This window comes from Malus sylvestris, chromosome 16 (assembly GCF_916048215.2).
Source record: "Malus sylvestris chromosome 16, drMalSylv7.2, whole genome shotgun sequence".
In the NCBI taxonomy this organism is placed as follows: Eukaryota; Viridiplantae; Streptophyta; class Magnoliopsida; order Rosales; family Rosaceae; genus Malus; species Malus sylvestris.
In genome coordinates, this window is record NC_062275.1 from 16,553,834 (window position 1) to 16,576,621 (window position 22,788).

Below are 22,788 nucleotides of genomic sequence, written 5' to 3' on the forward strand. Positions count from 1 at the left end.
AGGTAAAAACTCTTCAGCTGCAATGTCATTTGGAGCCATGTTGAAAAAGAGATTTTGTTTGCCGAAACACGAAAGAAGCTTTTCATTTAGAACAGTTTGAGATGCTATCTATCTGGATTCCTATAGCCAAACAGAACCTAGTTTGTTGCTAGTTAATCAAAATCAGGAAAACAACAATTTCCCAATTAGTACATATACAGCTCGAGATCAGATTAACGATTAAGCTCAACAGGTTACACAGTACCACCTAATGAAGGGAACATTTTTTCGAAGCTTCTCACAAGACATGAGATCCGGATATCTGCTGAGAGAAGACAGTGCACCTCTGATGATGTCCCCTGAGTCTCCTTAGGTTGGGATTTTGATGTTGTAGTTTGCAGAACTTTCAAGGTACTGGTTGTTGCCAAAAGTAGATAAGATCCAAAACTTCTGCTGCATCTTTCCAAGCTTCCTGGAGATCATATTCTTAAAGAAGGCTATTGCTGCTGAAACCAATCTTTGGTTATCAAACGTCGTGCTCCACCGATACTCAAGAATCCATGTATTCGGATCTAGCTTCACAGCTGAGGCACCCCAAGTTCTCTGCACCCACGAAGTGTTTGGCTCCCGAATCACATAGCCGCCAACCTTTCCATCCGACCACTTCTCATCAACAACCAAAAAAGGGTAAGGAAGTGGCATATATTTGTACATCATGACAATATGATGCTAATAGAAATTTCATCTACCTCAAAAGTTTTTAGCTTTACCTCCGTGACTTTGCCGGATAAGATTGTGAAAGACCGGGAAGAAAACCCACTCGTGAGCAACCCAGCTGTCTGCAAAGGCCATCCCCATATTCTCACCTCCTCGATGGCAGATTTGTACAACGTGCAATGTGAGCTCAGAAGCAAACCATCCTAACATTTCATCATATAACCAGTCTGTGAGTTTTAAAACAGAAATTTCAAGTTCGTTACCAAATAATGCTGATTGAACTTTCAAAGGAAATGTTTGATAACTAGTACCTGACTAATATCCCAAATAGAATTAGGATAGCTGCAATTCGAAACCCTGCCCGGAACAAGACCCTGCATCTCTTTCTGCAAGAACCTCAGCCTGCCATTCAAATCATCCATAACCCAAGATTTTTCACCAACATTTCTCACAATCTCCGGCGAGAGAATAGGTTTTAAAGCCCCCGAAACCATATTAGAAAACCCGCACCTCGCCACATAAACCAAGCTTAAACCCAAAATCAATCTCCAAATTTCACACCCAAAACCCCTTTTTCTCTCCCTCTTCTTAATCTTCTCCTTCGATTTCAATCTTGCAGCCGGTTTAAGATCCGGAGACATAGGAATCGGAGGAGAGCCCGAAGTGGGTGTAGACAAAATCGAAGCATCGAAAGAGATGGGAGTGCGTTTGACACTTGGCTTGTTCTTGGGCCTTGAAGATGAGAACTTGGTGAGCGAGGTTTTTTGGATGCTGAAAGGCATGAGATCGAGAGTGGCATTGATGCTGGCCAAGCACATTTCGCAGTTGCAGTTGGCATCTTTTCGGCATCCTGGGTAGTAGCAGCTGTCGCGGTTTTCAGATCTGTCGTCATCCATGGCGGTGGTGGTGCTCGATTTCACTGAGGATGATGTCGTTGTCATCGACGGCGACGATGAGAGGGCGGATTTCATGGCTGCTTGAGCGTTTCGGGGTTTAGGAGAAAGGCTTTGTTTCGTTGACATGGTCTTTGAAGCGTTCACAACTATGCTGTGTGGGGAGAGATATGGTTTTTAAAATTCGAATCCCCAACGGTCATATATGGCATGATCGGGTGGGAGTTAATTTGTTAAACCCACCCCATGGTCAAGCGTTTGCTGCTGTCTCCAAATTTGGTGTCTCCTACATGTCTCTCCTCTCATTTGTTGACATGTGTACAACCCCCTTACTTCAACTCAACTCTATTAACTTTTATTAAATTAACAAATAAATACTACCAAAAAAAGAATAAACAAAGAAATTCGCAGATGCTAAGTCACACAACTAGACAACTTCATCAACCGCCACAAGTGGTAACATGAGCATTTTTGTCACTATTATAACTATGGTGTATGCTCATCATACACTTAAATATTTGTCATGTGTCTGTTCAGCTAACTCTAGTTAACTTTCACATGTTACTTTTTCAATTTTGTAAGAAATTAATCAAAGTTAAGTAAAAAAACATATGACAGATGATTAAGTATATAATGAATATACATTAAAGTTTATGATGGTGAGCAAATATGCTTCTCGCCGTAACTCCTCTCCAACTGGTTGCCACCATTCCTGAACTCCTTCCCCTCTCTTTCTCTCCTGGCTCAAGATTCTCATAGCAATCTTCCATATTTAACAATTGATTGCTTTATTGTTTTATTGCACAGTTGCTTATTTTCACAACACAATATAAGTTTATTTTTTATTTTTTTATTCAAAACACATCAATACCAAACTAGCCCTAAGAAATGAGATTATTTGTTAACTAGCTTAACAAAATTAGGACGCAGAGGAAATATTATATTCATGCATCATCATTGATTCCGTTGTGTTAAAATGCATTGTAGTTATTGTCCTATTGAGCTAGTAGCTCACCCCTTATAAATTATTAACAAGTGAGGCTTGAAAAGTAGTCGACTTTCACTGAAAGTCTTAAGGAAATTTTATTATGAAAATTCGAGTGTTCTCTTATGTTTTTGTGAAACCTTATGATGTAAATTAAGGTTTGTTTAAATAAGGAACAAGAGTTCCATACTAGAGTTGGTTGCCTTTTGTATTCTGGAAAGACAAAGGATGAATTGTAAAGTAAAGACAAACTCAAGTTTAGTTTGTTTGTTGTTAGTTTCTCTGGGTTCATTCTCTTATTATTTTATTTTTGTCACGTCTGAATTATGAAAATTGCATATTCTATATTTGAGACGCGTTTCACACCTTAATTCAAGACTTAGCTATAGTTTTCCGAATTGAGGTGTGCCTTGCATTCATTATTTAAGATATCAAAGAGCCCCTAACTCATTCTATATTGGTGTGACAAGGTGTAACATGTTTGTTAAATGACCCCTGAGATTTGTATAACACATCACTTTGGTCCCTGAGATTGAAAATCAATAGAAATAGTCTCTGAGATTATTCATCCTCCATTATTTTGGTCATTCCGGTAAGTTGTTCCATAGTTCATACTGGAAACTGAGATTTTTTGCCGAAAGTTTGGGCAATTTTCAAAGTTTCATAACTCAATTGTTTCTTAACCAAATTCGACTCATAATATATCAAAATGAAGATAGTAAAGTGTTGAATAAGATTACACCTATTTGGAAGCCCAATGGTTGCTAGAGATGCCAGAAAATAACCTAAAAGGTGACTGGTCCACGGGAAAACCGGAAAACTTGCCGAAAACTAGGTAAACTTTAAACGTTCATAACTTCTTCAATACTCAACGAAATTAAGTGATTCAAAAATGAAAATCGTACTTCTCGACAAGATGAAGAGAATGGTATCTCTTTTTTTGGCTAATTCACCTTGGTTTGGCCGGAAAATAGCCTGAAAGGTGACTGGTCATTGGAAAAACTGGAAAACTCTCCGGAAACTAGATAAACTTTAAACATTCATAACTTCTTCAATACTCAACAAAATTGAGTGATTCAAAAATGAAAATCATACTTCTCGATGAGACAAAGATAATGATATGTTTCGTGATGGCTAATTTCTCATGGTTTGGCCGGAAAATAGCCCAAAAAGTGACTGGTCTGCGAAAAAACTGGAAAACTCGTCAGAAACTGGGTAAACTTTAAACGTTCATATGCAAGCAGCTGATAGCAAGCACAGATAGTAAAAAACTATAGGCCAACAAGCACAGGCGGCAACACACCAACACAAATCCCTGCATATTTCATGTAATTGACACTCCTTAAATATATATAATTTTATATATATTTCATGTACTATATCCTAAATATATAATAATAATATATATATAATAATAATATATATCGAATACCAATACGATGCCAAAAAACTTTGGTTCGGTACATTATCGTGCCATTACCAATTGGTACAAAATCGGTATGGTACAGTTGGCAATTCAGTGTGCACGGTAATTTGGCAAAAAATCCACCTCTATATATGTTACATATATATGTGCATGGCATCATCGTTCATATAATATTCACGGTCTTAATCAATTTACTGTCCCACACAATTCTTCTTCGTACAAAACTTGAGGAATATGTATAAGAGATGAGTTAAACATAATGTTATAGAAGAAAAATTATGTTCTATCTAAAAATAGATGATCTACAACGGTTAATTGGATTGATGCTCGTGAATAACTTATCCTAGCATGTTTTTGAGATGGCTTCTTGCATTTTTAATCAAGGAAGGACTCAAGTGGTATTCATACGTGCCAAGTGTAGCTTTAGCAACATTATGGTACTCTTGATGATAAAAGATTGTTGAAATTTTCTTCCCCAATCGCTGAATATTGTAGTGGGAAAAGTCATGCAGTAGGTAATACATGTTGAGTCTTATTTATTAGTCCTTTCAAGTGGAGTTGGAAGTTGACACATATTTATTGCAATTAAGTTATATACAATGGGAATACCAGATATGATGTTCCTGAGTGTTTGATTTAATAAATCAATGCCAACCCAGGAAAAAAAATAATCCCAATCATTCTGCATTCTTCCAAATACTTCATGCCCTTTCTCTCTTTATTCTTTTCGGGTGCTATACACTTGAAGCATATTAGCAATTTGACTGGCCAAGTAAAACAAGCTTTCTAAAAAATAGTGAATGAAAATTTACTGCAGGATTTATTGAAGCAACTTTTTTCTCGTCAAAATAATATCACTAGACTTGTTCTGTAACAAAAGCAAAATGAGGATGGATTCAATCTTGTAAAGCATTTTGTACAAGTGATATCTTAAACTACTAAGTTTATAGAGAGGGTGATTTGAACTCGAGTGGAAGGAGGTGCACACAGTATCTCAGCTAACGAGCCTAATCAACATTTACAGCTTTTCAGAAATTATTTTATTAAAAGAAAAAAGAATGAAGATAGTTTTAATTACGTTCCTCGTGAATTTTAAAAAAATTAAAGTTAAAACGTAAAGATTTTTACTGACAATTTGTCTTTCCAACCAAGGAAAGAAGAGTAAAACATATCCCATATCAAATGGAACATAATATATCAAAATTCCACTACCTTCATATTATATTAATTATTCCAACCCAGCAAGAAGTATGGTTGCAATTAGCTCATGAGAAAGATGATGAATCGCCCACTTGGGATGTGCTTGCTGATCTTGTGTACTTTTTTGGCGATGAAGAAGAAGATGACATGTCTGACCTTCTCCTAAGCATCTGCCTCATCCCATCTGCCACTCTCACTGCAGGGTTGGATTTAAATTTACCACAAAATGACATGTGTGCCCTCACAGCTTCCTCCATGCCAAATGGCTGCTTGCTGCCCTTGCCAACCTCATCTCTCACTGCTTCTGAGCACAACCCACACAGCCATTTCCCATCAAACTTTGCCTTCACTTGTGTGATGTAGTCTTGCGTGCAATCCTCTTTTAGTCCACAACACTCACACCTCACCATCTCAATCTCCATTCTTTTTCTTTTTTCCTTTGTTTTCTGCTTAGCTGAGTAGCAAAGCTCTGATGAATTGTGAAGGGATTCAAGAGAAAAGTGAGATGTTTTTATTTGTTGGATTGGATTGCAATGATGGGGTAGAAAGTGGGATTTCTTTTCATTTGTTCTCTCTTGAGATGTGTTGCTGGTGTTGCTCACTTGGTTGCTTAAGAAACTGTGAAGTGTTTGATTTACAAGAGCTTTTATGGTTGGGATTTTCCTTTTCTATTGGTTATTAGGAATTCAGGAGATGAGAGAGACGGAGAGGGGAAAGAGGGGGGCCGGTGGGGGGCGGGGGAGAGAGCTCTTATAAGACCAGGGTAGGGAAAACTGCCATAATTTCCTCCATGTTCAAAGGAACATGGGGCAGTGGGAAATAAGACAAGAGTGGTCGGAGGGGTCCTCAAACCTGGCCCTTTCTATCATATCCAAATACTTATTCTTATCCTCCCCAGAAATAAACAATGTTAATTTGTGGGTTTTGGGGTTGTGTATAAAAATATATTTGTAGCTTTTTGATAGTTTGACAGTTACTTTCGGTTGAAATGGGTTGAAATATTTGCCTTGTATGGATGTGGCTTCACTTAGCTCCCTAAACTTGTGGCTGACGAGTCAGGCTTGGAATTATTACTTTTGGTAGTTTGTTTGGTTATCTTGGTTCCATGAACTTGTTGACTGCTGACCATCTGACTTTCATGTGTGAATTTAGAGCTTACTATAGTAATAAGGCCAACATCACCATGCTTTGTTGACCAAGAGGCCATGGGTTGTTCAACGGCCAATGATTTGATGAAGATGTGCATTATTGGGGTTTATGATTGTGCGTCTGCTCACTGTGCATGTGTACATCCTTCCTCCTCTCAACTGGTGAGGAGACATTTTTAGAAAAGACTATCGCATACATAAGTTCTTTCACGATGACTCTCTCCTTTACAATAATATAAGACAACTTTTTTATTGGAAGAATTTTACCATCAAGAGTTATGTGAAGAGCCTCTCACCAACAATTTTGAGCCAAAAGGTTAGAAATTTCTTCTCTTTGTACTAGAGGAGATTCACAAGTTTTAATCAATTTGTTATAAACAAATGATCCACCTACTTGGAGGGCTGCTTACACCAATATTTAACATTTGCATATTGCTAAGAAATTTATTGTTCAACAGTTACAACATGTGTTTCGTGAAGCTAACATAGCAGTAGGTGAGATGTTGCGAATTTAGGTTATTAACTACATTCAAAATTCATGTATTTGGTTTTGTAATATCCTATGTACTATGGGCACCAATAAGTACCTGACATGTGATAGGTCGTATCATACTTCATGAAAAGGGTACATGTCACACAGAAAATTTTACTTAAAAAATTTAAAGTACTATGTCATATGATTTAAAATCTTCAATATAAGGTTCTAATGGATCTTGCAACAGTTGGAATTTGCATAAAATTCGTATCACTAAGTAAGATGTAGTATTGTAGCCGGACCTCTCTTTCTAACCCGTTCCTAATGATTTCCAGTATTCTTGACAAAAAATTACCCTTCATCCTTTGGCCGTCAGAATTGAATGTGATCATGACATGAAACTTGATCATTCGTGATCAGTATTCAGCCATTATTGCAATAATTAAAACAACCTTTTCCTCCTTTTTTTTGTTTCTTCAAGAGAGAAGGTAATGATCATTTGCTCTAGCCAAAATTTACAAGTACGTACGCTGTTGTGTTTCCTCCAACAAATCTCACCTAAAGAAATTTATTTATTTATTTAGTTATTTATTTTTTTTGTAAAATGTATAACATTTGTGATGCATTGTTGACATGCTCATTGGCCAATCTGCACTGCAAATCTTTGTCAACAATTTGTTTTTATTTTTCTGGGGTTGGTGATGCAATGCAACTGTGTCATGGCATCATTGAGAAGGAAGCAATGTCTATGATCAAGATTTGTTAACGTCGTATTCTGGTGGTTCTGAAGATGCGTTCTTGGCATGCTCCAAAGCTGCCATCACTTCTGTTGTAGTAGATGATTTTTGTCACGTCGTGTAATGTGGACTTGATTTGGCTTTAGGGTTCACTAACGTAGCCACGTACGTAGCGGTTAATAATTGGTCGATTTTATAGTAGCATGAATTATTAATTTGCAGAGTTTAATTACAAAAGGAAAGTGATGTTAACATTTTAACTGGAGAGTATATAGTAACATGAAAGCAAATCTGTAGATGCGTATTGCATACCTCATATGTTCAAACGTTTATTTATTTATTGGATAAAAGTTTTTCAGTATCGAAAGTCGCATAATTTGTAATTTGTAATTGTCATCGCTTTGAGACTGAAAATTTATCAAAGCGAAGATTTTATAAATTAAATCTGAGCTTGAACATTATGAGTTGGATACGATCAAATTTGTTGCAACTTAAAAATTAGAGAAATACGATGGCCTCCATTTATGAAAGTCAAGATACAATTTAAACCTACGTCACCAATAGAATAAAACTACGAAATAATAATGCAATAACAAATTAAAGGTTAAGTGCATTTTGCACTCTTTTTGGTATAGAGTTCATGAATTTTTGGTCATTTTCTCGAAAGAAAAAGGCAACCACAAAGTTACAAATCGTTAATATAATAGGGTAACTGTTTGTCAAACTGTGGAGGCAAATACTCTTGTTTTTTTGTGTGGCTCTCGGTGGGTACGTAATTTACTATATGAGCGTCATATCAATGTAATGTGGAACCACAAAATCAAATAATAAATTTTTCGACCTTTTTAATGTCAAATTCTTTAAGGGTATAAAAATGAGCACTACAAGCTTCCATGCCAAATTTTTTTTTTCATCATGTAATCTGCAACTTTAAGATCGTTTTTATTAATTTCATAAACTATAACCATCAAAAGTTATGAATCCCAAACTATACAAAGGTGAGAAAAGTGAGTGACCTTAGAGGGAAATACTCAGCCAACTTAGGTGCTAGTTTCATTTGCCCTCATTCTACGCACATGAGATATTTTCTTATGTCACAATCTCACCACATGACAATCATTCAATTGATAGTCAGTGTATTTTTAAATATATGGCAAACGTTTTGTAATTATATAGTAACATCAATAAAACTAAAACTCGGTTCTATGACATAATTAACATCCAAAACAGCTCATCCTTGCAAGTTTGCAAATTCTGGCAGCCATCTTTATCCATACTATTTACAAAGACCGTTACTTTCATCATTCCGTCCAATGAAATTAAGAAAAACTTTTCAAAAGGGTTTTCTTTTGTTATTCCCGCACACCAAATTTTGCATTTGTGCATAAATGATCAAATCAGATCCTTACTGACCATCTTTTTTATTATCATATTTTGATTAATTTGAGTGGTTGTAAGGTAATGATATATAATTAAGTACTGAAACATGACCCTATTTATATGAAAATGCAAAGCAGATCAGTAATAATTTCTAATCTTAATCGCATATGATCATCTTATCCTCTAATAAGTTACCATGTAAAGATATATTATCAAGTGATATGGACCACATACAACTAATCAATTGGATTTAGATCGTAATAATAGTCCACAAGAAAAAAACCATATCAATAATTGGAATCATTGAATAAAAACACCTACTTACGTGCAAGTGTCTGCCCAGAAATCTTACGACTTAATCATGGACTAGTGCATCTTAAGCAATGTTAGCAATAAGCACACTGAACCGCCACGCAACTGAAGATTTGACTGGTGAGCCAGATAGGTTTTTTTCATATATCCAAGCTAAGCCTAAAAGCCTCAACCGTTTCCAAAAAAAAAAAAAAAAAGAATATGCACATGTTTTAATTATAAAGGAAAACGTCACAATTAATAACTTTTAATTTTGATTTGTACATTTCTACAGTATAATGATTGCAACGTCGGTGACATGTACGTATGTACGTATACGTCTTGTCCTTCAACTGATAGATACATAGTACATAACCTGCATCTGGACTTTTATAATACATTTTTCACTAAAAGTATCGTAAAAGTATCTATTCTTCATATGGGACGTACCATGTTGTCACGACGTGATTTAAATATGTAGATTTGCGTCAATTTCATCCATCAATCATTATTGACTTACAACTTATATTTAACTCTGTATGAGGGAAAACTTACGTATGTACCTAAGAGAATTAGAACAATATGATCTTGATGAGTGTTGTAAATAAAGTTATCCCATGACACAGTGGTATCTAACTTTATGGCAAGAGAAGTCTTTATCTACGCTTAGTGTTGATTTCATCCAATTAATCTATTTCTTTCATCGGATGAAATCCATCTGCATAAGTGTTCACATGCTATCTCACTGAATTAATCCAGATATTTCAATTTCTTTCCAAATACATGAATTTCACATCTCGTCCTTGACAATGCATCTTCACAATACATCCACGAGAGGCTTGAGAGAGCCCACATTGCTCACAATAGTTTTGGAACGTTCTATTCTTGAAACAAGAGAAAATTAGAGCAATGGTTCTTGAATTTTGGCTCAATTAGAGTTTTGTTTCTAAAATCATGAGTCTTGCTCTCTGAGCTTGTCACAACAATGATAATACCATTAGAAATTTCATCCAAAATAAAGAGTTTAAAATGATAAAAGTAGATGAAAATTTTAAAGGAGTTAGCCAAATTAGCCATTGCTCTACATTAAGTTCAATGACCATCACTCACGGGATTTTAGTTCAAGGACCAAAACAAAGCTCCAATTGAATTAAAATTCAATGGTTGTTGCTCCAATTATCTCTTGAGGAAGTAGGATTTTTTCCCTAAGAAAAATACAAAACTTAGGGTTTGCAATATCTCTCAAACCTTTGAGAGAGAATTTTTCTCACATAGTAAAACACATTTAATCATTAAAAAGAGACTAGAATAAGATGACTGCATTCAATATAGAGCCAAGTATTCTTGGTCTATAACTATCACGGGGTAGCCCAGTAGTTGGGAACAAATTTTAGGCCCATATCCTGTAGGGCCGACGTGCCTATTTCCTGGTGCTGATAAATCACATGATGGAAACCAGAGAAAGGCTAAAACGTCTTTGTGAGTCTTTCCCAGCCTTCGAAAATGTGGATTGTTATGGCGAAGCCACCAGCTAGTCCCCTTTTTTGTTTAAAAAAAAAAATGTATTCTATGTCTATATTATAGGTCCCATGGTCCTACGAAACCGAAGGTGGATGGACAAGCCATGGCCAAGCATGTGGGGTTGCCCAAATGAAGAGCCTCAGTTTGCCATAAAACCGTGGCCAGAGAAAGACTAGTCCTAGTCATGGAAACCCGACGTTTGAGTACTTGTCCGGTAGATGTCCGGCAATTCTAATGGCCACCATAGTTTTTCCAACCGCAACTGATTTGTTTGTCGGGTTGATCACAAGATATGACCCAATTCCAATCACTATAAAAAATTTCTTTCCAGACGAAATAGTTTTGTTGGGCTAAATAAGGTTTTGTCACCTTTTTATTTACCTAACAACATTTCATCGTGCAATATCGTGCAATGTCCATCACGTAAAACCAATCACTAAAGCGTTTGCTCAACAAATTATAGTACTCGATCGGACAATACACGTTGCCCGATGAAATATATTCGTCGAGTGCAGTGCGCTGACCTTTAGCCCGACGAATGAAACTTGCCTAACGACGTCATTTATCCAGACATAAAAAAATTAAAAACTATTTTGCCCAAAGAAAAAGTTAACAGGCAATTACTTTAAAGAAAAAAAAATAAACAATACAAAATACATGCTCAACGAAAAAAATTGTCGGGCAAACGTTTTAATTTTTCAATACAAAAATTTGAAATTTAAATTAATTATTTAGTTTTAATTATATTAAAAATAAAATTACAATATTAAAAATATATATTTAGTTATATTAAAACTAAATTATTCGCAGTAAAATATGATAAACTAACCACAAGGCTGGTGGGATGGCCACCTACCATCGAAACTCCTCCTGTTGGCGCTAAGCTTCTTTTCGCTTGCACTGGTCTACTAACTCCATCTCCTGCTGTTGGAGTCTGGAAAGCGTCCGGCTTGGAGTCTAAAAGCTAGATGTAGAAGATCCCCCCAAGTCTCCAACCAAACCCGCTTTTAAGTCGCATATCTCTTTTGCCCTTCCGTCGCCAAACCCCGTCCATTGGCAATTGTAGACACACCTCTAGATCCAGTGGCGGATCCAGAAAATAATATTATGGGGGGTTAGTAAGAATAGCACGCGTAGGGCGCAAATTTTTTTATACCAAAAATAGCATGCATATCGCCATTTCATCGAGTCTTAGTAGGCTTGAAATCATTTGAAAATGCATACTACAGACATGTTAATGTATGCAAGGGGCAGCACCCAAGGTATTCATGGACATTCATCGGGTTTTGGTAGGCCTGAAGTCGGTTGGAGGGTAAGTATGAAAGCCAACTCTAATCTTCAAAAGGGCAACACTCAAGATGTCCATGGACATTCACCGAAGTTCGAAGGATCAGCACCTAAGGTATCTATGGACGTTCATCGAAGTTCGGGGGGTCAGCTGACCCCCTTGCCCCTTAATGGATCCGCCAGTGTCTGGATCATGTATCAGCTCCTACATTGGCATGTCTAGTTGCTGCTTCAAGAGGTTGGCGAGGTACTTTGTCTTTCTTCTGCAACGTAGAAAACTACCAAATAAAGAGTATCGATCATAAGTATAGAATTTTAAAATTACAATTTTGTACATAATATTTATGTAAATGTTGTCAGCCACATGGTTGCCATAATTGGCATGCGTATCCCTCCAAGTCTCAACTTCCAGGAAAAACGCACCCTTCTCACGATGTTCCTTGACCCTATAAGTGAGGGGTCGAGAATCAGAGTGATGAAGGTACGGCTTCGCCTCCCAATTAGCCTTATTTGCTGTCGATTTTCACTGTGAATTAAAAAAAATATTTGAAAAGCATAAAATTGGAATGAAATTTTAACAAAAGTATAGTAGTACACATGCAAGTCATACTTCCACTCCTTGTACCATCCAATCCACACCTTGTTTATGTACTTGAACATACCCTGGTGTTCCATGCCAATGGAGAAGTTGACCTGAAATAGAGAAGAAAAAAAAAGTGTATTGGTTTAAAATAATAAATTAAATAAGTAAAAGAAATTAAAAAAATTAAAAATTTTAAAAAATTCACACTTACTGAGATCTGTCTCACAATCTCCTCTCGCACCTGGGGTGAGCATGGGGCACTTGGTGCAAATAATGGCAACTATGTCATGAGTCAACAAGGTGTTGACTTTCAAGTTTGCTCGCTGGTGCAGTGGGCTACAATCGACCACGATTTTACAAATAATATTTCATAACATGACATTATTTCATAAAATTCATTCATTTACTGCAAATTTCATTTCTCTCCTACAAATTTCATTTATTTTCTAAAATATTTCATAAATTTCCTTCAATTTCACAACATTTCATAATGTTCCTACAATTTTTACATATTTCACATATTCCTACAATTTTCACATATTTCATCAAAACCCAAGATCTCACACATGCAAATGATATAAATGAAACATATGAGCAAGCATACCTTTGGTTATTGGGGAAGAGAGAGAGTGAGAGCACGGTGAGAAAGCAAGCACGGTGAGAGAGAGCACGGAGAGACAGAGAGAGAACATGTCACTTAAAAATGTACGCCTAACTTAATTTTTGACGGAAACATGGTGGGAAATTGCTTTTGCTCGACGAAAGTTTAAAATATTTCGTCGAGCAAATTCTTTAATTTGGGGAGAAATTACTTTTGCCCGATGAAATTAGGTACATAGCTCGCCGGGCAAACATAAAAAAATTATTTATTTTCCTTATTTTTTGTTTAATTTTAAACGATTAAACTATCATCAAATTTGATGATCAGGTCAATTCAGTGTGGTTTTACTCTCAATTAGCGTCCTTGAAAAAAAAGTCATCAAAATCAAAGGTCGTATTGCCGTTAAATCGTGATGATACATTTTTAACCATCAAATAATTTTGTCTCCTTACCTAATCCTTGAAAGTTTGTTTTTGGTGATTTTTGGCTATGCGATCTCGTACTATATTCAAACAAGTTTGATTGTTGGATCATGGAAATTAGTTTTGTAGACTGTGTATCCCGTGATAACAATGGATTCAAAAAATGCTTAGAGTTTATTCTATACTTCTATTAAGTAGACATAAGATTTTGTGGTAACCGCTAGTTTAAATATTCTAAATTGATGATCGTATTCGTTCATTGTATTCTTTTGGGATCGAGGAGTGTAGTTCTAAAAAAATCATCAAAATTGGAACTAAATTAACAGTTACATCATGATGATACCTTTTCAACCATTGAAGGATTTCATCTCGTTACATAATCCTGAAAACCTTCATTTAGGTACCTTTGGCATATGCCATCTCGAAGTGTATACCAACTACATTGACAGTTGGACTGCTGAAATTGATTTTGCAAAATGTCCCTCACATTTGCCCGACGAAAAGTAAACCCTAAACCTTAGATCATAAAATATACCTTAGCGCGACGAACCTTGAAGGGTTTGTTGCACAAATGGTGGCATATTACGCATTAATTTTTTCCCTTGGTGTGAAAAACTTTGTCCAACAAAGAAAAGTTTGCCCATCGAACTATGTTCATCGGGGAAAGGGCTTGAAAAACTAAAACGTTGGTTACTTTTGCTCGATGAACTGCTTTACTCTGTCAGATAAAATTGCTTTGTCTAACGAAATATAATTCGTTGGGCAAATGATAATTTCTAGTACCGAATATCCTAACTGTTGGTTGAGCAAGAAGGAATTAGTGGATATATATAGCCATGCATTTGGGTTATAACTGACTCTTTCTGTACATATATGACCAACTGATCACTTCATTCATGAGTTTCAGATTAGTTGAATGTGACCTTTATATGGTTTAGGTAATACAAATATATGTGGAGTGATTGGTTAATGTCCTAAATCAGTATTTTTTCTCTGCACACAAAGAGGTTATAGCTCAAAGTATTTGAGTGAATGATTAAGAGCATGCACTCGAATTAAGTGTTTTTTTTTTTAATGAATGTAGGATTGATTGTAATAATATGTGATCATACAATATCCCTTAACTTTGAAAAAGAGTCAAAGGAAGTGCTTGACATGGAGTACTGTGACAAATTCGAGTATGCATATACGAAGGCAAGACCGAATGCTATATTGTGTACTATGACCGGTCCATTGATTTTATTTCTCAAACCAAGAGATCCATGAATTGAAAACCTTTTATGTATACGGTCCAACGAGTATTTCATCAATTAATATATAATAATGATGGCCTAGATTCTTCGTAAGGTTTCATTTTAGTATGATATCCTAATATAAGTCATGGCTTCTCGGCTAAGTGTTAGCTTCACAAAGTAGACAAGCCACTTAGGAGTGGAGGATGTTTTACCTTGATCAATTTGTCTTGTTTATCTCAAGGCATAACCTTAACATGTCCTTTGTATTGGGTTTTAGATACCCTTAGTACATTATTTTAACAAGTTGTATTAACTTATTGTGCATAAATATTCCTACTTAATTAGGGATTATATATGCCTATATATATACACATTGTTTTGAGGTCAATGAGTAATCACATGGGGGTTCTTGTTTGGTTTCCCATTGTCTTTATCCGATCCTCATTTTTTGCTAAAAATAGGGACTAGTTGTGGGACCCATTATATGTCAAACTTCAACGAGTCAAACCATCTATTTTGTAAGTCTCGATTCATAGATCATTTATGCAAAAATTCAATTCAATTCAATCCGAAACCATTTACTCCTTTGATTGTCATAATGAAATCTCGATGTTTCTTAGAACATAATATTCGTCAATTTCTTTGAACTCAGGTAGTTGTCTCAAACATTTCCGATTCGGCTTATATTTTGTAAGGATGGTCTATAAATTGCAACTCAAGAAATAGATGATTCAGATTGTTGAAGTTCGATGTAATGTGGGTCTCATAACTAATCCCTATTTTTTGAAAAAAAAATTGAGGATTAATTGTGAGACCCATTCCACATTGAACTTTGAAATCGGGTACTAGGCGGAATCTGTTGCAAATAAAAATTTAACTTTGCAAAGTAGACTAGTCAACTAGTTACAGGTTAGTCAGTGATAAAAAGTGTAGTTACAGGAGCAAAACCTAATTGGCCAATAGGTTCAACTAATCAGAGTCTGCCCAGATTAGTTTCACGACAATAATTCATATGCTTGAACACATTTACATATTAGCTCATTATGCAAACAACAATGACAAAGCAATTATGAATTAAAACATGCTAGATTGACTAGCCAAGCTCACCAATCAACTAAGTATAGATTCGTATCAGTTAAACAAATGCAAATCTACGAATCAAACTTAGTTCACTACAAGTTATCCTAGTCAACAACAATTCAATTCATTGCTCATAATATGTAGTGTAAACTTTGAAATCAACTGTACTGACTAGTCAAACATACTATTCAACTGAGTACAAATTGTTAGGTGTCCACAAGCATATAAACCAAGCAAACTTATAAAGCTAAAACAAGACAATGTGATCTTCGGTTATGTTTTAACCTTGATTCTTGAGTTATGTTTACTTGGTTACCAACATGTCAATACTAGCAAACTGTACACCGTTTATCTCTAGCAATGGTTATTTGTTCATAAAGAATGTTATGCATAGTATAGAATAGCCACCTCTGGGTTAAAAAACCGAGGACTCTCCACTGAGTTCAACTAATATAATCAAGGTTCATACAAAGACCACACAAGCTCAATTCCTAGATCCCTATCTACGGAGCAGCTTTACCTTTGTGCAATTTTGCCTTACACGAGATGAATTCCTTCGGTATTTATGAAGTGTGAGCTCCTCTTGATCTCTTCACATAGTGTTGTCTTCAGTCTTCACAAAATGGCAGCTCATCCTGAACTCTTCACCTTGTGTCACCGAGACCAACACACAAACTATGCATATAATGATATGACAATGATATGCAAATCTGGATTCGATGTCTAGTCACTTTCACCAGTCAAACACTTGAAAGATGAAACTGATGAGAATCCAAAACATGTCAATTTATAGATTTGAAACTTGGAAAAACTTGACCTAAAACAGAAATCAAAATCACAAAACAATGCTACCCTAATATGCAATGATGTGGGTATTTAGTGCATGAGTGTGATTTTGTGGCTAAGGTTTTCAAGTAAGAATACAAAAGGTAGCTTAAAGCTAAAATCAACTATTTTCTAAAATGTAAAACTCCTAGCCAAAACAAATGAGCATATAAAAAGAATTTAAGCAAGCAAATTCAAAGATAGGTTTAGAAATATTCAATGAAGAACATTACTCATGAAATATGCTTGATGCTCCTAGGAGATCTAAGATGGAGATGAAAATAAAACTCTCAAAAACTTTTACAATCTCAAACTCCAACAACAAATGAACCCTAGCATGACTTTATAAAGAGGGCTGAGTTTCAAACCAAGAGAGGGGATGAAAAGCCACGTGTCATGTGTAAAACTAATCTGGAAAGATCTAAGGCTGCAAATCCATTTTCGGGAAAAAGTATTAGATGGCCTATGTGAGCTGTCTTAATTTGTGTGCCTATACATCTGGATAACTGATGAAATTTCTGACTAGACAACTGCACTAAACAAAAGGAATCTAGAAAAATATGCTTGATATGCAAATGCAAATGTATGATTCAAACTTTTGTAGTGTATAAGTCTGGTGCTTTAACAAGTTCAATCCCAGTAAAAATCTCATATCAGCATTATATCCTAACTCTAAATTATGAGCATGTGTGGTAACATTTACAATTTTTGACAAGGGAAGCCAAATATTAAACCTAGTACTTAATAAACTTTAACAATCTGAACCATCTATTTTGTAAATCTTGATTCCTAGATCATCTTTGCAAAAATTCAATTAAATCCGAAACCATTTTCGTATTTAATTATTACAATGAAATTTTATTGTTTCTTATAGAACAAAGTGTTCATCAATTTCTTTGAACTCAATTAAATGTCTAAGATATTTTTGATTTGCCTAATATTTTGTAAGGATGATCTAAGAGGTACAACTTGAAAAATAAATGATTCAGATCGTTGAAGTTCGATGTAATGTGAGACTCACAAGTAATCCTCATTTTAAAAAAAATGGAAATCCCTTGCCTGAAAGCCTTATATATATGGTTAAGAGTATATTTCATAGGGGGAGGTGGAGTTTAGTTCAAAAATTAATTTGCTTCACATGGCAGTCACATTTATACCTAGAATTCTTGTCCGCTCACCCAATGCCTGATCAGATCAATCATTTGGCAATTGCAATTCTTTTTCTGGTAAAGGCACTTGCAGCTCTAGTTTTTTAGGCTGAACAACCTACTTCTCACCCTTCAATTTTATGGGACACTCCAAATGCATAAGCCATATATTATTCAGATTTCAGATTTCAAACTTATATATTATATTTGATCATATAGTCATAATTATTTTTAATTCTTTAGTGGCTCATATAATTAAGAACCCAAACAGAATACCAAACTAATTTATGCCTCTCCTCTCATCATCAGAGTCATTCCCTTGCTTTTCTTTCTCAAATTTTAGCGTTCATCAAATTTGTATTTTATGGCCGAGATCTTCAACTAATTTTCCGCTCTTTTGCAAAATAAATCAAAGATAGCGAAACCATTCACTTTTTGGCACTTCTTAATCTTCAATCCTCACCTCTATCTCATTTGAAACATCATTCCAACTAAACTTGCACTCCATATACTGTCTTTGACCTATTTAGCAAAGACCATTAGATTCATACACTTATCGCCAAAGATAGCGAAACCGTTCACTTTTTGCTACAGTTTTCTCTTTAAACTTTTGAGTAATCGATTAAGAGGTCTGTGCGAACTCCACTTGAGTTTGTGTTTTATTCTGCTGCCTTGTGAGTCTTATATAAGGATGATATCTAAACTCCAACCCTGATAAGGATATTTCTGCTTACAATTTTAGATTCGAGAGAACAGAATTCAACTAACCAATTCAATTGAAAAATTATACGAGCGCTTAAAAGTTATCACGAATTAAATCATTTCAAACAGAGAAGCAATGATCGATCTATACTACTAACATGTCATATTTACAAAACCCTATAGTTTTTTTCCTGTTTATGTGTACGCTACAGTACGTGGCAAAAACTTACAAGTTAGCTTAGGGATCAAGGAGCACATCAAAGGGGAAATGCAACCGCTGACTGGATGAGGTAGCGGCAAACAACCAAAACTCAACTAGATTTCATCTCAATATCTGATCCACTCTCCTCCGGCTTCACATCAGGTTGATCCCGAGGAAGGAGGCCAAGGAGTGGTAAAGGCAACAAGGAGCTGAGATTGCACAAGATGATCAAAAGGGATAAGTTATCATATTGGTCCTTGGTTACACCCAAGAGCTGGGTCAGACCAGCACCCATCAGCCCCCCAAGAACACTCCCTGCATTTGATATGGACATGAGGGTTGCGAAAAGTGTTGCTTCTACTCCCTCTGGACATAATCTAGCAGCCAGCACAAGAACAGGCATGAAAGAAGCCTGCAACGAAATATTGTGATTAGTATGAATATATCAAAATCAGTTCTGCACACAACGAGAAATAAATATATCTCCTATCATGCATGTCGTTACAATTAGATTGAATATATCAAGAATGAAACATTGTTAAAGACAACGGAACCACGTATAGAAGTTGCAGGCTTAAATCTTTCTAAGAGTGATTTCATCAGTTTGATTTATTTGTCTTTCTATTTCCAAGGCTTGAAGCTGCATTCAACCAAATTGTCATGGCATAATCAGAATGCAAGCATCCAAGGAAATGAAACAATTTCTAACAAATTACAGGGCACAGAAAAAAATCACCACTACACCTGTTTTGATAGTGTACCTGACTAAGAACTGTTATAACCAATGAATCCCCCATTGCAAACCACTCATTACTTATACCAAATTTTCGGTTTAATCCCGTAACAAGGAGAACCTGAGACATAAGATCAATAACAATTACACATTAATTACATTAGGCACAGTTAATACAGGAAGTCTAAAGAAATTAACTCGTATAACAAACCTGAGTCAACCCAATAGCTGAACCAAAAACAGTTGTTACTAGAAAAGTCTTCTGCAGTGGAACAGTTTTCAAAAATCCATTATACAGTCCAACACCAAGCAATGACGCTATTGAGGTAACAAGCTTGACACGTCCAAGGAATTCTGGGGTAAAACCAAGTTTATTTGTGCTGAAAACAAATAGAGAAAAACCCTTGTTAGCATTTATTGAAACAAATTGCACGTAACCATGAAACACCAACACCTTTACAAAATAAAGAACAATGACTGCGCTCATAAGTTGCACGTACGTGAAGTAAAACATGGCAGACTCTGAGTGAGGGGTTGCCTGCCAAAGGAAAATAAACAGCGTCGGAAAAAATACATTGGGTTGCCTAACAGCATCCCTTAACTGAAGAACATTCTGTTTCCAGCTTTCAAGCAAGTTTTGACCAGCCAGAGGAAAATTTTGCTCCTTTGCTGCATCAATTACAGGCTGCTCATTCACAATAATAGCAACTGCAGATGTCATCAGTGGTAGCAAAGCCGTGACACCAAAAACAAACCTGAAATATAAAAATTTGAAAAAAGAAAGAAACAAAAGACTGATTCAGATGATTCAGCAATAGGAAACTGCATTCTCAACAGCAACTTTGTGTACCTTACACCGTAAGCATCCACCAAGGAGCCACTAAAATAAGAACTCACAATTCCACCAAAAGCAGAAGATCCCCAACACAAAGACTGAAGAGAACCTGACATGCTTTGTGACTCACCACGAGCCCTCTCCACAACCATGGAATCTACAACCTACACCATACATCAGTTTTGACATGGTTTATAAAGTATGTCACAGAATCAAGAAACTGAACTTAAAAAAGAGGCAATCATCATTTCAAACTAGAGGTTGTGATTCTGAAATTGAAACTTCTGAAAAATGAAGACAATTTGCCTAAATTCATTCCTAAAATTAAACCAGTTACTCTTGAGTCTAGACTCTTTCCTCCTCTGGAATCATTTTAGGGATTTTTTTTCTCCCCAATTTTAAAAATGTTGTATTATTTGTATCTCAAGGGAGAGAACTAAGGATCAAAACCTCCTAAAATATATTCACTTAGGGAGCATTTCAATGTTTTTATTTCCTAATATCTCTAATTCTCTCCATATTTTTCATATATATACATATAATATAGATTTTTATTTTTTTTATTTTTTTTATTTCATAACATAATCTAATTTTGTCAGAGGACTTTCCATGTAGAAAACAATCTAAATAAATGGTCAACTTCAAATTCTGGCAGAAAAAACTAAGTTAGGCACGTATTGTGACACGTAAGAAGATATACCTTCCATCTCATCAAACCTATAAGACACTAGCTAGTAGATACTTACCACGTCTGAGAAGGCAACAGAAAGTGATCCAAGAATTATGCAGAAAGCAACGCTGAATTTGCTATCAACAACAGTGGCCATCAAGCTCCAGGATACTGCACCAAGAAGCCCTGACAAAATCAAGTACGACCTCCTTCGGTAACCAAATAGTGGCACAGAATCGCTGCCAGGACCAAAAAATTGTTCAAAAACAACAATTAGCAGAATGCAGTAAGTTAACTAAGGGATCACAAAATGAGATAGAGATAGCAAATAGATTCACACCTAATAAAACCGTATACAGGTTTAATCAGCCATGGCAACGCAGAAAAGCCGCTAATCACAGCTGTCTAGTCAAACACATATAAATTTGTCAAAAACCAAAACTATAAACACCAGAGACGTACTAGAATCCCATTATCCGTAACAGGGTTAGCACCTTTTTCATGCTAATCAGAATCCTCAATATAAATTCTTTACCAATCAGTGCATCCCAATGTCCTCTTAAGTTCACAGTTAATCAAGCATGCCACTTTTAATAACTAGAGCTACAGATATAGAGCAAACCAGTTCCGAAAAACAACGGAAAGTGTGATTGTAAATGTACCTCAGCCGGGTCAAGATGCAAATCGTCTTTTAAATAAAAACTGACAGCAAGCCTTGCAAGGCCTAGAACACCTTGAACAAAGTACACCATGGCAACAGCCACATTGTCAGGGCACAATTCGACCCCGAAAATTTTCACACTGCTCTTTCTATGTTTGTTCTTGCTTGGAGAAGGCATGCTTGCCGCCCTTTCCCTATCAGTTATCAACACATCCATTTCTCCTGCACCTCATCGTATTGAACCAAAACTAAGTAAAGCTTCAATTTTTATCACATTTAGCTAAAACCCAATTGTAAAAACATACATAGATATTCATAATTACACTTTAATTGCTGAATAATCGCTGTAACGTTTCAATAAACGGAATAAAATTTTACGAAACAGAGAGACATACTAATCCTGGAATTGAGGAACGGCTCGTCGTCCAAGTCGAGCCGGCGAGTGGGCGAGGGCATGGGGACGGCGACGGACATGTCGTTCTCCGGAGGAGGCTTCCGGCGGGCTCTACGTCGGTGGCGAGCCCTTCTGTGGGCGCCGGAGAGGAGAGTGCAGGGCTTCCGGCGGATCCGAGGGACGAAGCAGAGTGGAGGAGGTGAAGCGAAAGAGTGCGAGGACAAAACTGAACTTCCCGAGGGCAAGATTGAGATTGAACAAAAGGTCGGTGACTCCATTAAAGTCTACTTTCACACGCTCTTTCTTCCGGTTATGATTGGGTTTTTTATTTATTTGGATATTTGGAATGACGTAATTACCCCTATCATTGGGTTTTTCTGGCCAACAAATGTACACGTTCGGCTTTTACTTTCCCGCCATGAGTGCTTCAGTAGATCAAGCCACGGCCCAAACAATGGACCCAATAATTATTAAAAGTTCCGGATCCAGGCCCAATTAAATTGCATTCTCTTATCATGGAGATATTGACGTTGATTGACCGATTTATCGGGTGTAAAATCACCATATGTTTTAATTTTAGGCTCAACTTGAGGGTTTCAAGCCATAGACCTAAGCGAGAAACTTGCGTTGGTTGAGACTATCCTTATGAGCAGGATAC

At 36.1% G+C, this 22,788-nt stretch overlaps 3 protein-coding genes across 5 annotated transcripts; all 3 read right to left on the minus strand.

Annotated features, from left to right (window-relative positions):
• Positions 1 to 52: 52 nt before the first annotated feature.
• LOC126606199 (uncharacterized) lies at positions 53 to 1,791 on the minus strand. Of its 2 annotated transcripts, none has more exons than XM_050273556.1 (3): positions 1,008 to 1,791; positions 729 to 899; positions 53 to 642 (listed from the first exon to the last, which is right to left on the minus strand). In XM_050273556.1, exons 1-3 carry the CDS (start codon positions 1,716 to 1,718, stop codon positions 349 to 351), a joined length of 1,176 nt encoding a protein of 391 aa, XP_050129513.1. In that variant the 5' UTR covers positions 1,719 to 1,791; the 3' UTR covers positions 53 to 348. The 2 variants fall into 2 exon arrangements, with proteins under 2 accessions (XP_050129513.1, XP_050129514.1); XM_050273557.1 differs by having other exon boundaries at positions 750 to 899; positions 1,008 to 1,790.
• Positions 1,792 to 5,101: 3,310 nt separating this feature from the next.
• Positions 5,102 to 6,074, minus strand: LOC126606207 (uncharacterized). Its single transcript, XM_050273562.1, has one exon. The coding sequence runs from the start codon at positions 5,620 to 5,622 to the stop codon at positions 5,266 to 5,268; it is 357 nt and encodes a 118-aa protein (XP_050129519.1). The 5' UTR covers positions 5,623 to 6,074; the 3' UTR covers positions 5,102 to 5,265.
• Positions 6,075 to 18,754: 12,680 nt separating this feature from the next.
• Positions 18,755 to 22,440, minus strand: LOC126606198 (folate-biopterin transporter 1, chloroplastic-like). 2 transcript variants are annotated; one of them, XM_050273555.1, is made up of 9 exons: positions 22,132 to 22,440; positions 21,738 to 21,958; positions 21,416 to 21,480; positions 21,152 to 21,314; positions 20,421 to 20,569; positions 20,071 to 20,325; positions 19,782 to 19,950; positions 19,599 to 19,691; positions 18,755 to 19,249 (listed from the first exon to the last, which is right to left on the minus strand). In XM_050273555.1, exons 1-9 carry the CDS (start codon positions 22,406 to 22,408, stop codon positions 18,947 to 18,949), a joined length of 1,695 nt encoding a protein of 564 aa, XP_050129512.1. In that variant the 5' UTR covers positions 22,409 to 22,440; the 3' UTR covers positions 18,755 to 18,946. The 2 variants fall into 2 exon arrangements, with proteins under 2 accessions (XP_050129512.1, XP_050129511.1); XM_050273554.1 differs by having other exon boundaries at positions 21,738 to 21,964.
• Between the last annotated feature and the right edge of the window lie 348 nt (positions 22,441 to 22,788).